The sequence below is a fragment of the Gadus chalcogrammus genome, chromosome 15 (assembly GCF_026213295.1).
Source record: "Gadus chalcogrammus isolate NIFS_2021 chromosome 15, NIFS_Gcha_1.0, whole genome shotgun sequence".
Taxonomy (NCBI): Eukaryota; Metazoa; Chordata; class Actinopteri; order Gadiformes; family Gadidae; genus Gadus; species Gadus chalcogrammus.
In genome coordinates, this window is record NC_079426.1 from 15,511,568 (window position 1) to 15,534,561 (window position 22,994).

Here is a 22,994-nt window from a genome sequence, read left to right on the forward strand (position 1 = left end):
CAGTGTGAGTGTGTGTGTGTGTCCCAGGTGTGTGTGACGGCGGTGAGGGATACCGGGTGACAGCCCAGATGGTCCTGGTGTGTTGCTGGCGCAGCATGAAGGAGGTGGCCATGATGCTGGGAGAGCTGTGCCAGAGCCTTCCCTTGCAATACAACCATGTGGATGAGGCACACACCGGATTGGTCACTGAGGAGCAGGTCGGACACTCATGCCAACACCTGCAGTTCAACACGACTCGTATGCCCCATAGACCATAGACCATACCCCAAATTCTGTTCCGACACTCTCTCTGGTGAGACGTCTTATTTACTCATATTCTCCAAAAAGGAAACTCCACAGTGTGCTTCTTTCCCTGCATGATTTGGAGCAGGGTGAGAACACTGCTTTAGAATAGCATTTTTATCAACTTATCATTTAATTTTTTTATTTTAATAACACACAAACGACAATATAACGTCAGATTACTGCATGGACTTCAGTGGCTTTCGGATCCACCCCTCAGTCCTTGTACGACTCAGTTACGGCAGAGCTTTAATGTAGTCTAAAAGTTGCAAAAGACACACAGCTTCTTTAGTATGAGACTAAGTCCTACTTCCAATCATGCCGTGTTGGGCACTTCCCATTTAGACATTGGCTACCATTTCCTCAACTGAAGCTTCGACTTGATCGTGGCACCTCAGGACCGTACATCCCCTTGCAGCGATTGCTTTAGTGCTGACCCCCATGTTCTGCTCTGCTCTTTGCACTTTCAAAACAGGCTTTGGTATTGTCTGCGTGTGTGTGTGTGTGTTTGTGTGGTTTGGATTGGATTATTTAGCTGGTTGGGCAAAATACAGAATTTTCTAGTCTAGGAAGGGCCAGTGGTACCAAACATATGACAATTGATGATGTCCTTGTCAAATGTAAAGTGCCAACATTATCAAACATTTACAATAACTTTTGGGATTTCATTTGACAACGTTTCTTTGGGGTTAACAGCACCAAGATAAACTATTGTAAAGCCACACAAAATTTGAATAACAGTCATCTTGAAGTCGATACAATATGAAATCGTTGACTGTACAAATGAACCAATTGGACACAAATGCTTTGGCACTAGCATATATAGCCAAAAAGGCTTGTTTTTTTGGCACTGGCATTGTTTTGGCACCGTTGTCCCCGAATAAAGGTCTTGTACACAAAGACCACATTCATATTAGCCATTGAAATGTGTCCCAGGTGAGCAGAGCCATAAATACAGGTGTGAACTTCTTGTTGTTCACCAGAGCCACATTCAGAGGTGGTGGATATGAGACCATATCCCCACCGTAGTGTGAACACATTTGTGTCCCTGCATGACGCATTTGTCACCTACATGATCATGCCTACATCGTCAAGGAAACCACTGTTCAACCCTGCTTAACCGATTCAACATTGGTTACCTTTATTTGCTTATTGCGCAAGTTGACTCCTTCCTCGTTTTTTAAGGGGAGGAACGCTTGCACAACATTGCTGGATCACTGTCCATTGCGTGGAGCTAGCCAGTTTGCATCCTGGGCGCCATGATGTTTGCCGGCCTTGTTCCTGCTTTGTAAACATTGCGTGTGTTGACTGACTTTAAATGGCAATGAGTAATAGAATTGTTATCTCAAGTGGTCACTGGAGAGCCTAAATGGCCTGGCAATGGCAAAGCTCTGCACGGCTGCACTTGTTCCCAGCCCAATAGACACATCTGTAAGCAAAATCCAGGTCTGAAAAACACATGCTCCGCTCAACTGTAGACGGATGTTTATGTCCCACACACTCTCGTATAAGGCTTCACTACAAGGTGAGGACCTGCGTGTGTAAACAGCTGACGTCTTTCGAGCCTGAAGAGACGGAGGGTGTCGGACGGCCCGCTGGGATCCTCCTCGTTTAGCATCCGTCCTCGTTAGCAGCGCACCATCATTTAAAGCTGCTCCCGCTGGGGTTTTAACTAGACGCAGTGTCCCTCCTCCCTGCCCACTGCATTCTTTCCAAATCACTTCCACCACGAGCCGGAAAACACACACACACACACACACACACATACACACAGATTGACAAAAACACAGGAATAGTTGTCTGAGTGCTTCAGCATGTTAGTCCATAATAACAAGGGGAACCAGACATAAGCGGTAAGTGACTGTGTAGGGGGTATGTTGTGTTTGTATGTTTTTATGCTGTTCTACTAAATATCTACACTCAAACGTGTCTACCGTGGAAGTAAGGTGTGTGTGTGCTGTTTCGTCAACAATGCTGCACGAAAATTACCAATGTCCTTCACAACTTAGTACAAAAAACGTTAATGATAGGCTTTGTGTTAAGTCGTTACAAATAACTATTGTCCTGCCTCAAACCGTACCCAATTGCCCAATACAGTTAGACCAAGCAGCGCTTCCGTAGAGCCATACCAGAACCCTGACCTCAGGTATGGTTCAATTAACCCAACTGACCTTTATTGAACATTATACAACGGGGGACCTAAATTCAGCGATCTGATTGGTTCCCAACTGTTGTATAATGAGCGTATACATAACTGCTATGACGCCCGATCATTTTGTGAAAGTTTGCATATCACTCCGCGCCTGGAAGTAGAAACAGTTACAAAGTAAAACATATGTTGGATAATAATACATTTAATTTAGAGGCGCCTTTCAAAACACCCAAGGTCACCTATGATGATGGAGAGGGTGTAAATGTTGTTACTCCGGGAGTGAGCAAGGCGATGGAGAGACTATCGAAAGCTTAGGCACACGGCGAGTGAACTGCTCCATAGGATGAATTGCTGGCGAACCGCTCTATCGGAGCCTTCTCTCGGAGGGACGCTAAAGTGTGTTGCATAGCGACCGTCGATGCATAGCGGCAGCCAGGAGGGACTACTTTTTTGTATTCTTTAAAAAAAAACGGCTATTTTGACTTTCTTGGTTTCTTTTTAAATGTAGTGTGTCTATGACTTTTGTTTCGCCATAACAGTAACCGTTGTATAGAAGCAATAGATCACTTCAGTCATCTGCGCTGCGCGTCGGGACCGGACAACGCCCCTTAACAGTGGTATAATGAGCACATACCACAGCCTGGCGTGATCTATTGCTTAATTATACATTATGTTGACCATGACCAAACTAATACAGTAATCTAAATATGTATCACATTTAACTTTACATTTCCTACTGTAATGCAAAAACAAATTCTAACAGATTCAAAGTCAACTTTTTGAATGAATCGTCGTTCTGGTCTTTCAAGGCCAATTTCCACCGGAACCGGCATGGAAGCACCACGGCAGTAAAACGGTCGCTGAAAATAATAGAAAACATTATAGTCAATGTAGGCTATTCCACTGGATACGGTCGCGGCACCGGCACCGTCCCCAAGCCACACACGATTCGTGCCTCTTCTATTTTTGAAACTTGCCGGTTCGCAGCTGTGTCTCAGAACACTTCTACAGCCAATCAGTTTGCATTTGCTCAGGAATATTCATGCGCTCACATCGACCCCTATGCAATTCACAGGGTATTGTAATCTTATACAGTCTATCTATGGTATCAATAGCTAATCAGTGGCAAAGAAGAAATGAAAGTCTGCATTGATGCCTCGTCTATTCAATTCGTATAGGCCTATAATTATAATTATGCACGTCTTGATCCATCAGACGGAACTTATCTGTACCTAGGCTGGGTAGCCCTGCCCATTCTGCCGGCGATTTTAGTTCGCCCTGCAGAAGAGTCTCGAGAAGAGAAATACATTTCTTTCTGCTTCCGATAAGTTTTTGCGGGAGTCAATCACCAAGCTGGCTTTTCACCCTCGAGCGCTATTGGCTGGTTTAACACAATGACGAAAGGGAAGCAACGGCAAGCAGTCAATTGTGTACAGAGTCTTTTGAACTAGGCCCATTGATTACGCCTTTTGTGCTGAAGTAAATGACAACAGCTTCCCCAGACCAACATGCAATCTACGATTGAGCTTGGTCTGGCAATAGCCAGGCTAATCCGTACCGCTTCCAGTGGGGATTGCAGTACGGAAAACAGCCGCTTGGCTGCCGTGCAGCTTCCATGCCAGTTCTGGTGGAAATTGGCCTTCACAATGGAGAGAATCCAAAGAATCCATTTGAAGTGCAAAGCACTGTGTTGATGGCAAAAATCAAGATTCTTCAACCGCAACTGGCCTTTCAGTTAACTCTGGCCTGTCAAGACAATATGGCGGCGACATTGTGACATGTGACTTGAGCTAAAAATGGTGAATGTTTTCTGGCGTGAGTCAACATGGGTAAAGTTATTCCTAAATTGTATGTTGTAATCTCAGCCTTGTAAACAACATTCAAAACAGTTGACGCATGTGTAGTTCTAAATCAGTCATATCATTAATTCATTCAGCATGACTTTGGACTTTGAAATCCTTCCAATCTGCAGTATTGCCCTGAAACCACACACCTTCAGTAATAAAGGCATGGTCTTGTAGTCTAGGTATAACATGATGTTCCCACGACTGGCCAGAAATCATCATGCCTTGGCCCCCGCTTAATGACACCAGAGAGCGCAGCAACGCGAGTACAGCCTGTCATTGATGGTAACCAGCATTAGGCTTCTTAAGTGGACCAATGACTCATGAACCTACAGCACTGGGGGTCGACCTATATGTGTTTTTCTGGGCTGATGCTGATACCTATTATTATTAATCAAGGAGACCGATAACCGATATTTGGAACCAATGTACTGTACACTATTATTAATAACACAAACTCAAAAGCATTTATTAAATTGAGTAACATAAAATAGGAACATTATCTTCAAACAAAAAGAGCATGGAGTTCTCAGCTCTATTTGTTATAAAGTAAACTGAAATTCTTTATAAATAAATAAACAAAATATCTCCCTGAAGTTTAAATTATTTAAATGCTATATATTATCACGTGATGCCAGTCACTGGGGGGTCACACACACGTGTGTGAGTGTGTGTGTGTGTGTGTGTGTGTGTGTGTGTGTGTGTGTGTGTGTGTGTGTGTGTGTGTGTGTGTGTGTGTGTGTGTGTGTGTGTGTGTGTGTGTGTGTGTGTGTGGAAAGGTCAGAGAGAAGCGGCTGCAGCTCCAGTCAGCTGCTCCAAGTGGAGAATTGTGTGGTTTGCTTTCGTCTTGATCATTATGTGCTCCCATCATTTGTGCACGGATGGGGGTTGTCTAATATCCAGTTTCTGGAAAATAGCTCTGGCCTGGGTTTAAGGCGACCAAAGTCAATTTGCCCCACCACAGTGATGACACACACACACACACGCGCGAGAGAGTGTCTTTCCACAGCGCTTTCCTTTTGCCTTCACACAATCCTTTGCAAATGTCCTGTGTTGGAGCTAGTTGTCACGGCAACGCCACAGATGTTTCCAGCCACTGGGTGGTGCCCATGGCAACTTTGCCATTGTTGACTTAAGTGATGGTGTTTAATTTTATATTCTTCACTTGTGAGTGACCCTTGGCCTGAACGCAGCGGGGACAGGGCAGTGTCATGACATCTTGAAAACGCTCCTACTCTTGCTGCTCTCTTTGTTGTAAAATAGCCTCTCGCACACACACACACACACACACTGCTCACGAACCCAAACACACACACTGTCAAGTGGTTGCCTCATGGAAAAAGAATCACAGATTAACTATGTAAACTGTGTTTGTCAACCAAAGAAGGAACTCGATAGAAATGAGTACGTCAGAACCTAAAAGACTCTGAGTGCACGGCATACCTTTAGATCCTCCCAGGACCGACTCCTGATGTCCTGTCGCGCCCTTCCTTGCCTTTGGACAGTAAAGCATTTAAGATGGCCGATATGTTTTTGATTCGTTCCTCTGACCGGGAATGACACACAACTGGACCAAGATGAGGGCGTTGGCGGGGCCCAAGTATGGCTCAAAGTTTCCCTTGACAATAGTATCATCCCGTCTCTCTGCCCAAAATGCATGTTGTGCCGAATGGGATGGTTTAAAAAGTTAAGGTTTACAAACCTCCCCATTCCAAGACGTTCTGACACACACACGCACAGACGAACACACGCATGTGTATTGCCAGACTCTGGTTTCACTCTTTGGTATGTTTTTTATTGGCGTTCTGCGGTCAAGAGTTAACATTGTTCAGGGTTGCATTTGATTCCATGTCAAATTGTCAGATGCGATTGAGTCAACAATATTGTTTAAACCCCTGTACAATCCGGATAGTAAGAAGATAATTACATTGATTCACCTTTTTTCTTTGGCTGTCTGTCATGGCCCCCCGAGCCGGTCACGTAATTGTTGTGGGGATCTCAATACAGCCTCTCTCTCTCTCTCTCTCTCTCTCTCTCTCTCTCTCTCTCTCTCTCTCTCTCTCTCTCTCTCTCTCTCTCTCTCTCTCTCTCTCTCTCTCTCTCTCTCTCTCTCTCTCTCTCTCTCTCTCTCCTCTCTCTCTCTCTCTCTCTCTCTCTCTCTCTCTCTCTCTCTCTCTCTCTCTCTCTCTCTCTCTCTCTCTCTCTCTCTCTCTCTCTCTCTCTCTCTCTCTCTCTCTCTCTCTGCTCTGCTCTGCTCTTCTTGGAAACGGCTGCGCTACAAACAGGAAGTTGATTTCTAAATAGAGTGCACCGCCCTTAGATACACACTCTGCCCGGCTCTGCAGAGGAAGCCCTGCTTAACTTCTTAAAACAAACTTTAAAATAATTCCTGCCGGGTCCAGGGCCGATTCAGCCCGCCACAGTGGGGTGGTTTTGGTCCGAGCGAGCCCGCATGCCTCTCACAGCGGCCGGCCGCTCCCGTTATAACCCCGAGGCGCCCGCCGCCGCCGCTGCGCTCGGTGAGGTCACGCTGGGCCCTGGCAGTCTGTTCCGGCCCTGCTGACGCGACCAGTCATGGGGGCCAATTTGGTGCTGCGGTCCCCCTCAGGTCCTCGTCACTCCTCCATCCTCCCATCCAGTTTGAGCCACTTCTTTTACGAGCGTGGGGTTAGCGAGCAGCGCAGCGGTTGAGGTCGAGTCCCGTGACTTTTTTTTTTCTTGCCTGCGCTTTTTGCCTCGTTCGATGGAAGTGTTTAGGGGGGGGGTGTCGTTTCAGCCCGGGGCGAAGCTGTTTGTGTCGTGCGTCACATGAGCAGTTGGCAGCAGAGAGAGGGGACGGGGGGGCCGGCGGGGGTGGTAATGGTATGCGAGAAGGGATGATGTAACCCTCCTCGTATCGTGGTTCTGAATCCGTGCCAAGAGTAGACCATGTGTCTCGCCCCCGGATCCAGAAGGTGTATCTTTCTCCATCCCCCCCCCATCCCCTCCCTCATACATAAACACAGACTGGAGGAGAGAAGGGGTTGGGTCCCCCTCCCCGTGCCCTCCGTGCCACCCGTGACCGTCTGGGCCCCCGCCGTGCCTGCTGGCGGTGGGGGCCCACAGGGCCCTCTAATGACAGGGCAGCAGAGTGAAGCTTCCGCCTCGCCCAGCGGCTCACCTGCACTACATCCACTGGCTCTGCTCACTGTGTGTTTGTAGCTAGAATAATGTTACTAACACTATTACTAACCCCATGGTTTTAGCCACAGTGGTCATTATGGGATGCCTTGGCCCGCCTCTCTGAGCACTCTTGCTTACCAACATGCGGCTCTCACGGTCGACATGACCGGTCCCTCGTTGGAGATACCCAGAATAGGAGCACAAGGTTGCCCTTTAGCTTGCATTCAGCTCATCGGCAGAGGTTCACATGCATTCTGGGTAAAAAAAAACATCCCCAAGTAGCATCAGAACATGCAAGCAATGGGTGGTTAGCTTTAACTATAGGTCAGCTTCAACGGTGAGTGGTTAGTTTTAACAAGCAGCTGCTAGAATAGGAGTGTATTTGGTTACTCTCAGAGGTGTAAGAATGCCAATAAAAGTAACCTTATTTGACCAAACGGTGAAATTCATTCAGTTGGCAATAATCAACTAAATTTAGGTTCTTTACAAAAGTAAAGAACCTAAAGACCAGTGGGGTTTCATTTCCTGTATTTTTAAGTACAGGAAATAGCATGGACACTACTGTAATATCGTTCTATATTAATGTTGATAGCATTATACTAGTCAAATTGTAATCCCGGGCTACAGGTTTGAAACTGCCCCACCCTGACATGATGTTATGATGGAGTAGCTAACCCGTGGCTGTGTCTGTCTCCCAGGTGGAGGGTGTGGGCCTCTACTTCCGCCAGCAGCTCCTGCAGTCGCGGCACCGCGGGGCCTTTGAGCTGGCCTACGTGGGCTTTGTTCGCCTCACAGAGATGCTCTGCAGGTGGGTGGGGATTCCTTTACCTCGGGCATTTTGTGTTGTTGGACCTTTCTAGCTTTTGTATCATCATTGTTTCACTGCCTTTTCCGAGTGTTGGGAATGACGACGGCGAATGGGTCTTATCTTTTCTCCTCGAAGTCCAGTTGAGTAAAACAAACTTTCTTTTTGGTTTGTAAACAAAAAACATGAGATCAGAGCTATTTAAAAACTAGAGCCTTCAAGGTTAACCCGGCTTCGCTATTAAATCCCTGGGAGAATATTTACAGGCTTTTGCTTTGTAGTACCTCATGGCATTTCTTTCCTCAATGGAGGCCTGTGGGAATAAATACATGGTCTGCCCCGGATGAACCACTAAATGCCAAGGCATCGCTGTGGACTCGGGCCGGCCCCGGGGAACGCAGCGCGCTTTAAACACATCTATTGTTTGGTCGGGTACAAAATAAGTCTCTCCATGAATGTTTAGGGTGTTGAGTAATGAGGGCAACATTCTGGTGGCTTTGCATGTGAGCAATAGGCGTGTGTGTGTTCCGCTCTGAGTTTGTTTGGGTGGGGTGACAGAGGAGGGGTGGGCAGGAATGAACAGTGTGTGGCTAGTATGTAGTTAATGTGCTGGGTTATGGGGTGTTGATTGTGGGGTGTCTAACCGCTGCCTTTTGATGCCCTGGTGGATTTTTGTTTTATTTCTTCCTGGACTCCGCTGTTTGTTCCATGGTGCCGGGGCATGCTTACTCGCAGTCTTTCTATCTCTTCTTATCTCTTTCTCCATCCATCACTGCTATTCCTTCTCTGAACTCTGGGTCTCCAGGCTGTAACACAAGTGGATTGATGTACTGGGTGGATGCAGTAGCTCAGGAGATTGAGTGGGTTGACTTGCACCCGGGAGGTTGCGAGTATGATCCCCAGCTCAGGAGCACCTCAACACAGAGGTGTCCCTGAGGTGAAACACCTTACCCAAACTGCTCACGATGAGCTGGATGGCGCCCCTGCTAAATGCTCTAATTTATAGAATTAATAAATAAATACTGAGTCTCACCTTATTTCCACAATTACTATTAATATTTATTGTACTTCAGTATAATTGTAAATGTGTGTGTGTGTGTACACGCACGTAGACAGCTGACTGTACACAGCCTGCCCGGCACACTAGATTGTTTGTTCATTGTGTAAACAGAATCGTAGTTCAGTCTGTACAGGGTTCGGGTCACAGTAGCAACAGGAAGCATCAACTTATCATTTGTGGCTAGATGTTGTAGATAATACTAGGTTGTGGGACTGGAAGATAAAGAAGTACAATTTCTTGTCCTTCGATAACACTGCATTGTCATGACACTAAAGTGCTTAACTATTTCGAAAAATAATGATAAGAGGCCAACCCAACCTACCCCCCACAGGATATTAATAAACCCCAGTATTGACGTAAAGAAAACAGCTAACGTTCAATATATTTATCTCGCTGTCGTGTGTGTTAGGAGTGGGAGTCAGTCCCTGCAGAAGCTTCCGTCCCGCTGGCTGCGTGAGGTGTTGCAGGAGGTCAAGTCCAGTGATCCCTCGTCCAAACTGTGCGCGACGCGACGCAGTGCAGGAATCCCCTTCTACATTCAGGTCCGGACTCTGTGCACGCTAAGCTAGTGTACATGCAAAATAGGCTCATAACATTGTTGTGATGCCACACACGCACGCGCACACACACACACACACACACACACACACACACACACACACACACACACACACACACACACACACACACACACACACACACACACACACACACACACACAGTTTTTAAAGCTCAATTATAGCTGAAGGCGATAGGCGTGAACCAACATAGTCACGGCCCTTCAGTTCATATGCCGCTTTGCCTCGTGTTTCGCAGCACTGAGGCAGAGTACGCTTACTGCTCATCCAAAGCATGGATGGAAGATATTAAACAACGTCACGTATGTCGTTTCCTGTCGTTACCTTTTAGAGAATAGTGTCACGACATCATTTCTACAGTGTTGCTATCTTACCCCTGAGAAACCTCTTGCTTTTAAACCTATTGCTCTTGCTCACATAATGCCCACCTATATAAAAGAGGTATGAGAGGCCTGCACACACAAGCAGTGTCCTTTTGATGACCCATAGCTGTTACGCTCCACATGATCAACTCCACCCCCTGCCCTCCTCTTCTCCCCTTGTCTGCTTCACAGTTGAACGGCTAAAACACTAGCCCCTCTGCTGCGCTTTGATTACAGTATACAACAGAGACCGGGTCGTAGGTCAGACCACCACAAGGTTGTAGTGACGTGTAGTTCAGCATCACACAGCCAGAAACTCACGTGTGTGTGTTTGTGTTTTTGATTGTGTGTGTAAGGAAGCCACGTCTGACTTTCATTTATCGATCATTCGATTCTGCCTGCCCATGATGATCGCTCTAAAACCTGTGATTGTTAAGACGGGCAACAGCGCTGCAGTCCAAGGGATCATGTTGTTAAAGGAGCAGATTGCAAAGCTTTAGCTCTGCAGTTTATCTGTAGTTGAGCGGTCTCTCCCTGGCCCCCGTGGTACCTCCCCAGGCGCTGCTGTCGTCGGAGCCCAAGGCGTCTAGCTGCAGCCTGCTGAAGATGACCATGAGGGAGCTGACCTCTCTGGCCGCCCCCTCTGCGGACCAGGACGACAAAAACTCCACCGTGTCACAGGTACTGGCTCACCTCCGGCCCGCGGTCATGCCCCCATGATACTGTTGACAGTTCATAGGTGCATAAGGTCATCATTCATCCGGACCTTTCATCTGGACCCTTCTTCTTCTGCAGCTATAATGTGCATACACATACAACGTGAGGTCATATTTTGGGTGCATGTGTTGTGTTCCCGTGTTCCCTTATTGTTATGATACATGTTGATTGACAGTTGTGGGGATAGGTCTTTGAAGTTATTTTGTGAATCAGCCCTTGCCTCGAAATGGCATTTCGCAAGACGCGCGTGTGCGTGTGTGTGTGTGTGTGTGTGTGCGTGTGCGTGTGCGTGTGTGTGGCTTTGGTTTCTGGTGATGATGATTGTCATTGCAGGTCCATGCGCTGAACATCCTGCGGGCCTTGTACCGGGACACCCGGCTGGGAGAGAACATCATCCCCTTCGTGTCTGAAGGCATGCAGGCGGCTGTGCTGGGATTCACCTCTCCAATTTGGGCTGTGAGCTCCTGCTTTTATCTTTCTTTTTGTGGAGTAAAAGATGGGTTTGGGCTGGGAGAGGGTCAGTTTAAATTGGCTGCAATGTAACCCGTAGGATCCATAGCGCCCCAATAATGTTTGTCTCTAGAAATCCTCAGATGTATAGGTGTCTGACAACCTTTCTGTTGATTGGTGTGGTATTTTGTCTAACCAAGTCTGGCTCAAAAAAATCACTTGCAGAAGAGTTCATTTGTTGCAGGAAATGTCCCTCTTTTCCTTACAATCTGAACCCTCCTTCACCCAAGTCGTTTCGATAGCTCCAAGTTTCATCAGTTCTCCTCCTGCAACTACTCAACTCTCACAATATTTCAGGGCGAACTTGGTTTGACAAAATAATACAACCGATCAAGAGATAGGTAAAGAAAATACGTAGTTATTTCTCGGTAGGGATCCTTTCCTTAAAGTCGTCAGAAAAAAGCATTTTTAGAGGATGTCGATTGTATGGCCGCTGTTGCCCCTAAGGGTAACATTAACTGGCCGCTTAATATCGAACGATCTCGCTCAATACTGGACCATTTCCCAAAATTATTATCTGCATTAATCACAAAATGATCCATTACCAAATGTATCAACAAACTTTTGACTCTGTTACTTTTTTTAACATTAAATTAGTGTGATTCTGCCTGTGCAATGCAGTTGTTCTGCCTGTGCAATTCTTCTTTCCGTCTTCATCCGTCTTGACATCTCGTCGTGCTGTTGTCCCAGGTAAGGAACTCCTCCACTCTGCTGTTCAGCACCTTGATCACTAGGATCTTCGGAGTGAAGAAAGGCAAGGACGAGCACTCAAAAAAGAACAGGTATGTTACTACTCATCCAGTATTGTGTCAGATGATAAAGGATGACTGTTGTTTTTAGCATGTATCTCACAAAACAGGCTGCTTGCTTCGAATCCTGCCAAACACTTTAAAATTGTGAATTATTTGTCATTTAAAGTAATTGAAGACGCAACCAAACTGAAAGTGATGCGTTAGCTTGAAATGGGTTTGAACTGAAAATCATGCAAACATGACATGTGCCACTAGGGGGTGCTGTTACAGCATTACAGCATCTCTTGTTCAGGATGGCTGGTAGGGACTGTTGTCGGTGTATCTTTGAAGCAGCTCTGGCTGGCTTGCTGGAGTTTAAGAAATCTGAGTCACGTCAAAGCACCATTGCCCTCTCACCTTGTTTAGCGCGGACCACTGTTTTGAATGTGTCATCTCCCTTTTCACTGGCAAAGTCAAACGGTCTGACTACATTAAAATACCTTAAGAGAATTGAATAGCACATATCTATAGAGTTTATTTGAACCGCGTTTAGAGTTGTTGGCTTGCCGTACTTAGGAGACTACATGTGACCTTTCAACAGGTTGACAGCAGAGCTCTGTCCGTCTGGCATAGCTTTCATTCTCCTCTGATCTCCCTTCTCTCTGGCCCTCAGTGAGTGAGTGAGTGAGTGTGTGTGTGTGGGTGTGTTCATTCGTCTGTCTAGTACTGACATAGTACTCCATTACATTACTTTCCTTTACTTTTGACCCGTGTTTGTGCGTGTGTGCCAGAGTTTGCAGTGTGTAGCTGCACGTTGGAATCATGTCTTAACTGAATACCCATGTGGATCAGCTTCTCTCAGCAGAGTTGTACTGATGTCTAATGAGCCTCATTCCCTGAATCACCCCGCTGCGGCCACTGGCCACTTAAAACGACAGATGCATTATGGGAAAAGGACATTTAGGTCATCATGTCAGTAATGGGTGTAGAGTGATGGAGAGGATGGGGTGGAGGGGGTGGGTGTTATATACACACACATACGCACGCGCACACTCTTATCTAAACATAACCACACACATCTAAAGATAGCAGAGCACACACACACGCCAACACCCCAGCAAGCTGCAATTACCCATTATTTTTTACAGACTAAGGGTTACATGTGCAATATTTGTACTTTCATGCTACATTCACACAGGTTGATGTTTGGCGTCACGGATTGCAACATCAAAACCGCCAAGTAATAAAAGCTTTATTTTAAATAATCTATTGCCGATGTCTAATAATTTAAAGATTCGATGCCAGTGAAATGTGGCCCTTCATAAATTTAAAGCTTCTTAACAAAAACTGTATAGTTCGATGCATACAATGATGACAATACATCACAATGACGCCACTGTAGTACTTCAACTGTGCATGATTGCGTGTGGGAATTGTGTGTGTGTGGGATGTTTGAGTATGTGTCTGTGTTTGAGGTGTTTCCATGGTGTGCTTGATCCACTAGATCTGTATTATTACTGGGATCATTTGGATGTGTGCTCTTGCGGCAGTAAATTCAATACGACAGCTTGTCCACTCCAATATGCAGCTGTTTGGTCAGCGTGTGTGTGTGTCTCCGTGTGTGTGTGTGTGTGTGTGTTATTGCTCCAAGGATGAACTGCAACTATAGTGCATGCTGACACATACTCACAAATACAACATGGACACACCAGCAAGCCTGCTTATTATTCTTATTATTTGGAACTGGATTTGTGCGAGTGGGAGTCCTGTGGGTGTTTCCGCTTCGAGACCACAAGCCCTCCCTGTGTGTTATTCATGGGGTTAGCAGAGCCCCGGATAATGCTTGCTTGTGCATCATTTATCTATTAAAGCCTGGCTCCTGGGCTCTCCCGTCCCCGGCCCTGTGATGCAGTGGAGGGTGTTGCATTAAAGACATCTCAAAACAATGTTGACGGAGCGGCGGTCTGCAGCTCTGCCTTCCCAGCAAAGCCTCTGGCTTGGAGACACCCCTTCCTGCTGCAGTCCCGGCACCCACTGCCTTCCCTTCGGGTGCCCTTTAGCAAGGCAGCCATTGGACATTGCTGTTAAGTTCCTAATATTTGGTTAGGAGAGTGGCTAATGGAGTGAAGCTCTTCAGTTTTGGAGCAGGTTTGTGATGGGACAGGGTTTCTTCACAACCACCTCCACCCTTTTCTCGCTGACCCTTTGCTCAACTGCAGGTTCTAATCTACTCCCACACGACCTCTGACTTATCCTCTCCAAGGAGCCCTATAGCAAGTCGGCCCAGTTAAAATAAGAAGGCTCTTGTTAAGATATAGTCCCAGGAGGATTAGGGGCCTTTGCCCCTACCCCCATGCATCCATGTGTGGAGACACACATTGAAGCAGAGCGTTTCACTCTGCCTGGAAGTGCAACGTAATGAAGCCGAGTAATGCCAAATTTCTCTGTCCAGATGAGTCCCAAGAAAACTCAACATTACCCATCCCCAATAGAAGCAATATCCCAACAGTCAAGTGGTCTGAGGCCTCCCCTTCTGGGACCTGATCACATTTTAAAGGCACCATGAGTTCTTAGGGATTCCAGGAGATTCCTGAACAGAACATCCGGCCATCGGTCAAGGAGCGAAAGCTGGGCTGTTGAGTCTTCGAACAAGACAACAACCCAAAGAATTCAAGCATTTCCACCAAATTATTCCTCAGGAGGCTTTGTGTTTTTGGATTTGCATAGTCTTAAGTCCTGACTTTCACCCGTGCTGTGTCAGGATGTGAAGTGGGTAGTCCATGCCAGAAACCCTTCCAACATTGCTCACTAAGTTGGCTGACGTCTGTTCTGAGTGGCTCAGGCCTCCTTACAGAGACTGATGGCGGTTAAAGTAGTCCCTCAAAGTCGTCGCTGCTGACGGAGGCGCCACAAGCTGCTGACGGAAGGGCTTCACTTTCATGTTCATATCTTTTAGTTGTTTGTTAACATTATTATTCATCTGGGTATAGAAATTCAGTTTTGTATTCCAAGAGTGAACGATGACTTTTAGAAATAATAAATATGGGCATGCATGCGGGCAGGGTTGTACAATGTCAGCAGTCTTCTGGTCATGGGTTTGTCTAGTGTGTCCCCGTACCCCAGCCCAGTCTAGATTTAGAAAGAGAGGTTAAATATAACACTGTATTGGCCCTTGGGCCGAGGAGGGTCATGCCGTGGTACTCAGGGGAGGGACGTCAATGTTATGATTTATTTAATTTCACAAGACAGCCATGCGTAAATCCTCAAGCATTCGCACAAGTTCATGAGCACACCCTTCTGTGCATGGCATGTGCAAACAATCTCACACATGCAACCATACGCACACATGTGTTCAATATGTATTGATTAAGCAACCTATTGTCCTGAATGGGAACTTTTTAGAGTTTGTATGAAACAGAAACAGATGACTTTATTGATCTCAGTGGAATTTATTTAAATGTTTCAATCATAAATGCTTTTTCCTCAAATCCAAATGATATAAGTAAATCGACCCACTCTATCTCTCCCTGCTTGTCTCAGGATGACCGGCCGAGAGTTCTTCACAAGGTTTCCTGCCCTCTATCCCTTCCTGCTCAGCCAGCTCCAGGAGGCTGCAGTCACAGTTGACAGGTGAACTCTCACGCACGCACAAGCACACATACACACAAGCACACTTTTGACCCTTTTCCTGTATTCCATTTCCCGTGATTGTTATTGCACTTCATACGTGACCTACCGGATTGATTTTGAAGATTACAATTTGTGTTTGGAATTTTACTGGCGAGTCAGTGAGGTAATGGATGCTATTAGCAAAGACTCGTAGACTTGATGTCTTTGTTTGGCCTTTAAGAAGACACTTGGATTTCATCACACCGGCCTCCTAGGGACTGTTCAGATGTGAAATGTATTTTTCCCAAAGGCGTGAAACGTATTCTTTGATTGAGTCCTCTTTTAGCAAATAAACCTGATCGGTTGCAGATGGCGAGGAGACAATGCAGCGTTTGTCTTTTAGCCGCGCCGCTGCGTAGGCATTCCCAAATGTGACAACGATAGCGAGCAGCACTCTTCATTAATGAAGTGTCCTGCCACTGCCTTGTGCAATGAAAACCACTGCAAGCTAGTTCTGTTTAGATTTTTGGGGAACATCTTTTAATAGTGATATCGTGCGGTCGCAGCGTCTTGTAAACATGACTTAAGGCAGTCATTTTTTAAATAATTTGTCATTAAAACAAGTACATTTCAGATAAGCTTTTTTAATGTATGAATGCCATTGTTAGGGTTACACAGAGCACCCTCTGACCTTATTTGCACAATCATGTTGTACAAAAATGTGTACCTAGTAAACAACAGAGTATGATTAAATAAAACCATGGATGTAGTGTTTTTCTTCCTCATCCATCTTGAATGCCAGTAAGGGTATCCGACATTTATGTCTTCATAGTTTTAAGACGTTTTGTTATTGAATGTAACATTGGCATAACCTCACTGTTACCATTGCAATTATGTCAAGTGTTTCCAAAAACAAACATCCAGAATTGAAACATTTGTTTTCCTTTGGTCTCGTTTAGCCTAGTGGCTCGTTGCAGCGGTTCGCTGTCCTCATCTGCACCTTGAACTGCGACCCCTTGTCCAAAAAACACCATGTGTGGAGTCTGTGTAACTGCTCCCTGGAGCCCCTCTTATCTTAATGGCCATCCAATTAATAGAGTTCATCCACCCCCCTTATTCTCTCAAACCCCTTGTTCAGAACATAAGCCCGCTTTTCCCACGGAACCAAGGACCCGGAATAACACATAACTGCAGTGTTGCCTTGAACCGTCAAGCTTCTAGACATGCCGTTTTAGAAAAACACTTAAGACCGAGTAGACATGAGTTAAACGACGTGTTTGTTTACGTATTTTAGTTTTCAAGTAATGCCGGACGTTGGCGTCCGATGTGGGTTGTTTGGATGCGGTTATGACCTAGGGCCGGGTTGAAATCGGGTCCATCCTACTACAGATCATCAGGAGGTTTACCATCCTGTTGCCCTTGTCTTAATTGAGTGGTTTGATTATTTGCGCATTACTCTGTCTGGTGTCTAATGCTCAACTACAGTGTCACTGACCGTGCCAGTTGTACAGGGCTGCTGGTGGTGGTTAGTGAGGTCCCCCCTTCACTGTAAAGCGTGCAATCCATTATTAGTATCATGGGCCCTAATTCCCACGGCGATAGCATCAGCACTGGGCTGCAGGTGCCACTGCCATACACTATACACAGGCACAACAGAACCACCGCTTCCAGAGCTGGAGGCCTCATCTGTCCTCTTAGGAAGGAGTAGTTGACTGCCCCTTTACGTCTTCCTGTTGATGCGGCTCTCCAGATCAAAGGTCACCTTGACTCCGGTCACCTTGTTATGCATGGTCATGAAGAGAGAAGTAAATACTGCTTCTTCAACTGTATTCTGTATTCGCAACCATTTGATTTTGGGGTTTGGTTTGGAATTTTGAGGTCTTCTTTTAATCCCTATCCATCCCCCAACCTCTTTGTGACAAGCAAGATGTGCCTATAGAGGTTAGTCGACCCTGTACATCTACTGCACCAAGTGAGAGGGTTTGTAATCCTCCTTTTATATTCCATTATTAAAAAAAAAAAAACGGAGTTTATGGGTTCCTATATTATGTAATTGCTGCTGTTGTTCTCATTTGCTGTAGATCACACACGCATACTCACCCACACTATCTCCATCTGCCCTCCCCTGGGATGATGCTGCTGGCACAACATCCTACCCCGTGCTGTGTGCAACTCAATGGGGAGACTAAACATCTTTGACAGGCTAATCGGACCACTATTGCATTACCACATCGGGCCCATCAGGCGTGTGTTAGTTTGTGTGTGTCAATCGGGTTACTAATGGCACAAGTTGTTTATAGCAGGGGCTCTTCCCTTTTTTCTCTGTTCGTACCCGGCCCCATGACTACAGCCGCGCCCTGAAGCATGTCACGCTCCCGTAGGACGCACACACTGACACACGCGCACACACACAACCTCTCTCTCCGGCGGCAGATTAGCTCAAATCCATTTTCTTCCATTCACCCACTGGCGCATGTGTCAAAATGAAACCGCTGGCAGAGACAGTGCGAGTTTGTGCTGTGAGTCAGGTGTCAGGGGACATGGAGAGGAACGGAGATTTATAAAAGAAAACTCAAAACATTCTGCAGTCCCGGGATGACTGGACCAGCGCGTGGGCAGTTTTAGAGGGATATAAATTCAGTGTCACGCTGTCAGGATTCAAGCCTGTAATTTTATTGTGGGAACAGATGAGAGTCTATGCATGTGGCTCATGCGCGCACACACACAAATTACTTTCCCTTATCGGGTTTGTAATATTTCAGGGCAGTGTCTCTTTGTCTGGTGAAGTGTAAACCACAGACTCGTGTTATTTGTAGACTGCACTAATAAAGTGATTCTGATGGGACTATGTTTGCATAAGACTCCTATTGCATTTATCTCACATTTGAAGTTGCCATAAAAGCCCGCCAGGATGCAGGAAACTACAATAGCAACATTTAGGTGTTGAAACCACGATGACAAGCTTATATGTTTATAAAGACTGGACAGATGTTTGGTTCTTTTACTTGGCTTGACCCTTATTGTCAAGCCAAGCAGCACAAAGCCAATTCAATGCTAAGTGAGTGAATTACACTTAATAACACAATCAAATTACAAATTTTGAGTTTTTAAGGTTGCATTCATTTAATTTTGCGCTGCAAAGGAAATCAGTGGGGTTGTGTACTCTATCAAGTTCATTTCACTTTATTATCTCCAAAGGATGATGATAATCACAGGATCTTTTAAAATCCTTGGATAAAAAAATAAAATGTTCTCATTTGTCTATATACTTACATTGATGTATAATATATATATTTGTATTTTTTTCCTTGTGTGTGTATCCAGTGCCAGCGGTGTGGTGAAGCTGCACCCCAGTCTGTTCCTTCTGCTGCTGGTGCTGGGCAGGCTGTACCCCTCTCCCATGGACGGCTCCTCCTCCCCCATGGCACTGGCCCCCTTCATGCCCTTCATTATCAGGTGGCTGCCTTACATCCACAGGCTTTCATATATCTATACAGTCATATGTTGGGTGTGACGTGGATCGGACATGGTGTTCTTGTTCTTGAGGTTTGGATCTTCTCTCATGGTTTATGCACGTTTGATCTAATCCTTCACGTCTCACCTTCTGAATGCCGTTTAAAGGTTACATGCTATCGGCACGTCCGAAACATGAACATACGTTTGAACGCGGTCCATTCAAAGATATATAACGCAATGTCAATACACGTTTCAAAGTCCACTTTCTCTGGATTATCAGAAGGGCCTATATGCATATGTATTTGCTGTACTGTATATCCTCACACATAGTTTTTCATTATGTTGAGCTGGACTGGGTTTCGGGTGATGGGATAACTTCTCTCATAGAACCTTCCCATACCTATAATACCATATGCTATAGATATTGTATGGAGATATATCTATAGAAATTATATATTATCTCACGGACCGCCACTCTGCCCATAATACCATATGATATTGTATGGCAATATCTATAGAAATGATATATTATCTCACGGACCGCCACTCTGCCCATACACACGGCTCAGACGAGCACACCCACACAGAGGACGAAACTCTAGCGTGTCTGCCTCCCTCCAGCCCCAACATTTAGAGAGGCCCCAAATACTTCCTACCCCTTCCTCGGTCCAGGAAACGGACTGCTCAAGGACACCAAGGCCTTGACATCCAATGGTGTCCTCTCCCCACAGTATTGGCTCATTGTTCTCACCGCTCATCAAACACGTCATGAGTTTGTCTAGTCACATTAAGGCCAGACTTGGAGATACAAAACCCAGAATGCACCAAATCTGTGCTTTCGGGAAATCTTCAGATCAGTTTCGTCCAGCCGTCTGAATGTGTTGCCAAACAAATGGATTCCCTCAACTCGGACTGCAATCTAAGAATAGAGCTGCTTCACCCTGGCTAAGACAAAACACCTTTAGCCTAAGCACTGCCTGCGTGCATTAGTGTATTCCCGTCTAAGGTCTGTGCGCGCGCGTGCGTGCGCGCGTGCGTGCGCGCGTGCGTGCGCGCGTGAACCCTGATGATCCGGACGTTTCCGTCTTGTTATTGCTGTTTCACCTCTTTGTCCTATGTGTCAGTTAGTTCACAGGCTTCTTCTCATGGCCAACTGTCATTAACCCATAAAGGAAACCAGGGCTGGAACCTGTGTCCCCCCCTCCCCACATACACACACATTCTTTAAATTGCTGGGATGATAACAACACACAAATATTATTGGAACGTGTTCCCCGAAAAGCACCTGCAGGAGACTGGAACTGACCCTGGAGGTTGTGTAGCTACCACCCATAGTGCCCACACAAGATTACACACACTATGGCCACTCACAAAAAAATATTATCATGATAATGGATAGTAATGCACAAAGGATACATTAGTGTGTGTGTTTGAGTATTAAACGTATAGAGCATAGTAGTATGTCTAAAAATAGTATCAAGAATAAGTACACAAAAACGTACAAAAATCTAATAAAAACAAGTCTAAGTGAACCCCTGTTTCATTTTGAATTCGAGGACTGTCTTGACAGTTCTAAGAAAGAGGGGGGACGGGTTATCCATATGGTTACTACCAATGCCAACTTTGTGCTACTTTTTATTACGCTTATACCTCAGATGAGCGTTACAATGAAATCTTTGCACACAAAATGCTCCGCACAAAATGGCATTATACTAAAAGTGTCCCAGAGGCTTATCCATCTCTCGAACACGGCCATAAACAATCATCAACCACTGCCTTGACGGAGTTCCACACATCCACCCACACGTCCTCCCACACTACGTGGCGTTAGTGTACCCTCTTGCTGTTTGGGTCCCTTCGCCTTGAAGAGAGCATGACTTGAGTTCGGAGCCGAGTAGAGTTTGCAGAAGTGTTTCCTGTACTTGCTCCTAGGAATGAAGCATTTTGTTCCCTGGCTATTAAAAACTGTCTGGAGCACACTACTATGAGTGGGGTGTCGGGGGTACATCCATTTGTTAGTAATATCATTTAGTATGGTTGACACGTTGTGTATATATAATTACCGCCGTAATTGCACCCACTAGTGGCTAACCGCTTCTATACAACTGCAATACTTTTAATGTTGCACATTGTAAAAGCTTTTTAAGAAAATATTTCTGCAGTTAACTTTTTGATCATTTTTCCCAAATTACTATTTCCCAAATATTTAATCCTGAACATGTTCTTCATTACATATTTGTATTAGCAACTATAATACCTTTGGCCAATGTGTTGCTCCTATATTTTCAAGGAAGTTAACCAAAACATTGTACCACAAAGCGTGTGTACCAGGGTTTTGTCGATAAGGTCAGACCACCTCACCCTCGACTCCCTCCCCCATATCTTTTGTTTTGAGAGGCGTTCCGGCACTGCAACTCGCTACTATTATTCTCTTGCTACGCTGTCCTGCTTCCCACCTCTCCCCTCCCTCCCCTCCCATTCCTCACCTACGAAGCCATCAAATCTCATTCACACCGACTCCAAGGCCTCGGTCAACAAACTGACAAAACGTCATGTTGTTGAGACTGCCCTCATGCATGGTTATTGTCTTCTGATGGTTATGAGAGAGAGAGAGGGAGAGGGGGAGAGAGAGAGAGAGAGAGAGAGAGAGAGAGAGAGAGAGAGAGAGAGAGAGAGAGAGAGAGAGAGAGACTCTCCGTGTGTGTATGTGTGTAGGACGTATTTCTGGTAAAGAAAGGAAATAGGATTCCTATCCACGTGCATACAACTGTGTCTATGAGAGCGCACATCTGCGCTTCGCTCTGTGTCTATATTCTGGGTGTGTGAAGCAGCATCTAATGCCTGGTGTTCAACCTAAGGTGCGCATGTGCCTTTCCAACTCTTTGACCCTTTAAACAAATCTGTCAGCCTTCTTGCCTAACATGAGCCATACGGACACCCGTGGCTGCTGCTACACCTCTCCACCATCGCCCTCCTCTTGCTCCTGCCCCTCCAGGAAGACGAAAGTTCCCAGGCTGGTTAGACAGACCAACATATGGTTCAATTAAAAGTACCCTTTCTTTTTTACGAGATGTTATCCATCATCGCTGCTGTGGTCTAAACTCTGCGCTCTTTTTTTCTTCTTGCATTTTGTGTAGCCAAAAGTTAAGCTTTCCTCTGTGTGGCCATTGTTGCAATGTAATAAGCAATAAACATCATCTGTATTTTATTACCAGTTGATGTTAGTGTGTGTGTGTGTGTGTGCGCTTTACGCCAATATTGGTGAATAGTATTTCAATTTTAACTTTGTGTGCACTAGAGCAATCAAAAATATTGGTGTTGTAGGAGGGTCAAGGGATGACAAGGATTAATGGGAGTTATCTAATACACTAGGTTTTATCTTGATGTAGAAATACATCCCATTTAGAGACACCCTAACTCAGAATTCCAATATATTAGTGTGATCTATTGATTCATTATTCCCGTCTCGCAATATCTGCAGATTCTGGCCCCAAGTGAGCCAGCTGCTTCCTGTGAATGGAGGAATGTGCCACTAATGCAACCCCCCCGCCCCCCTGCAAAATGGATTCCACATGTTAGCATATGGGCCTCTTCTATATTGTAGTGCCTGCCCAGGTGTCTTATCTGCCATCCATCATCTTGACCACTTTCATCCTTTTCCTGCGGCGCCGTTCTCTAATTTTCACCCTTTTCCATCCTCTCTTTTTCCTCTTCACTACTTTGCTT

At 45.6% G+C, this 22,994-nt stretch overlaps 1 protein-coding gene across 1 annotated transcript in view; it reads left to right on the forward strand.

Moving 5' to 3' along the window:
• thada (THADA armadillo repeat containing) overlaps window positions 1–22,994 on the forward strand; it is a 69,017-nt gene that overhangs the window by 11,580 nt on the left and 34,443 nt on the right. Inside the window, exons 21-28 of the mRNA XM_056608810.1 lie at window positions 28–197; window positions 8,139–8,248; window positions 9,715–9,847; window positions 10,804–10,926; window positions 11,296–11,418; window positions 12,163–12,254; window positions 15,744–15,833; window positions 19,137–19,268. Of these exons, the coding sequence (XP_056464785.1) occupies window positions 28–197; window positions 8,139–8,248; window positions 9,715–9,847; window positions 10,804–10,926; window positions 11,296–11,418; window positions 12,163–12,254; window positions 15,744–15,833; window positions 19,137–19,268 (973 nt within the window). The remainder of the gene's footprint in view (window positions 1–27; window positions 198–8,138; window positions 8,249–9,714; window positions 9,848–10,803; window positions 10,927–11,295; window positions 11,419–12,162; window positions 12,255–15,743; window positions 15,834–19,136; window positions 19,269–22,994) is intronic.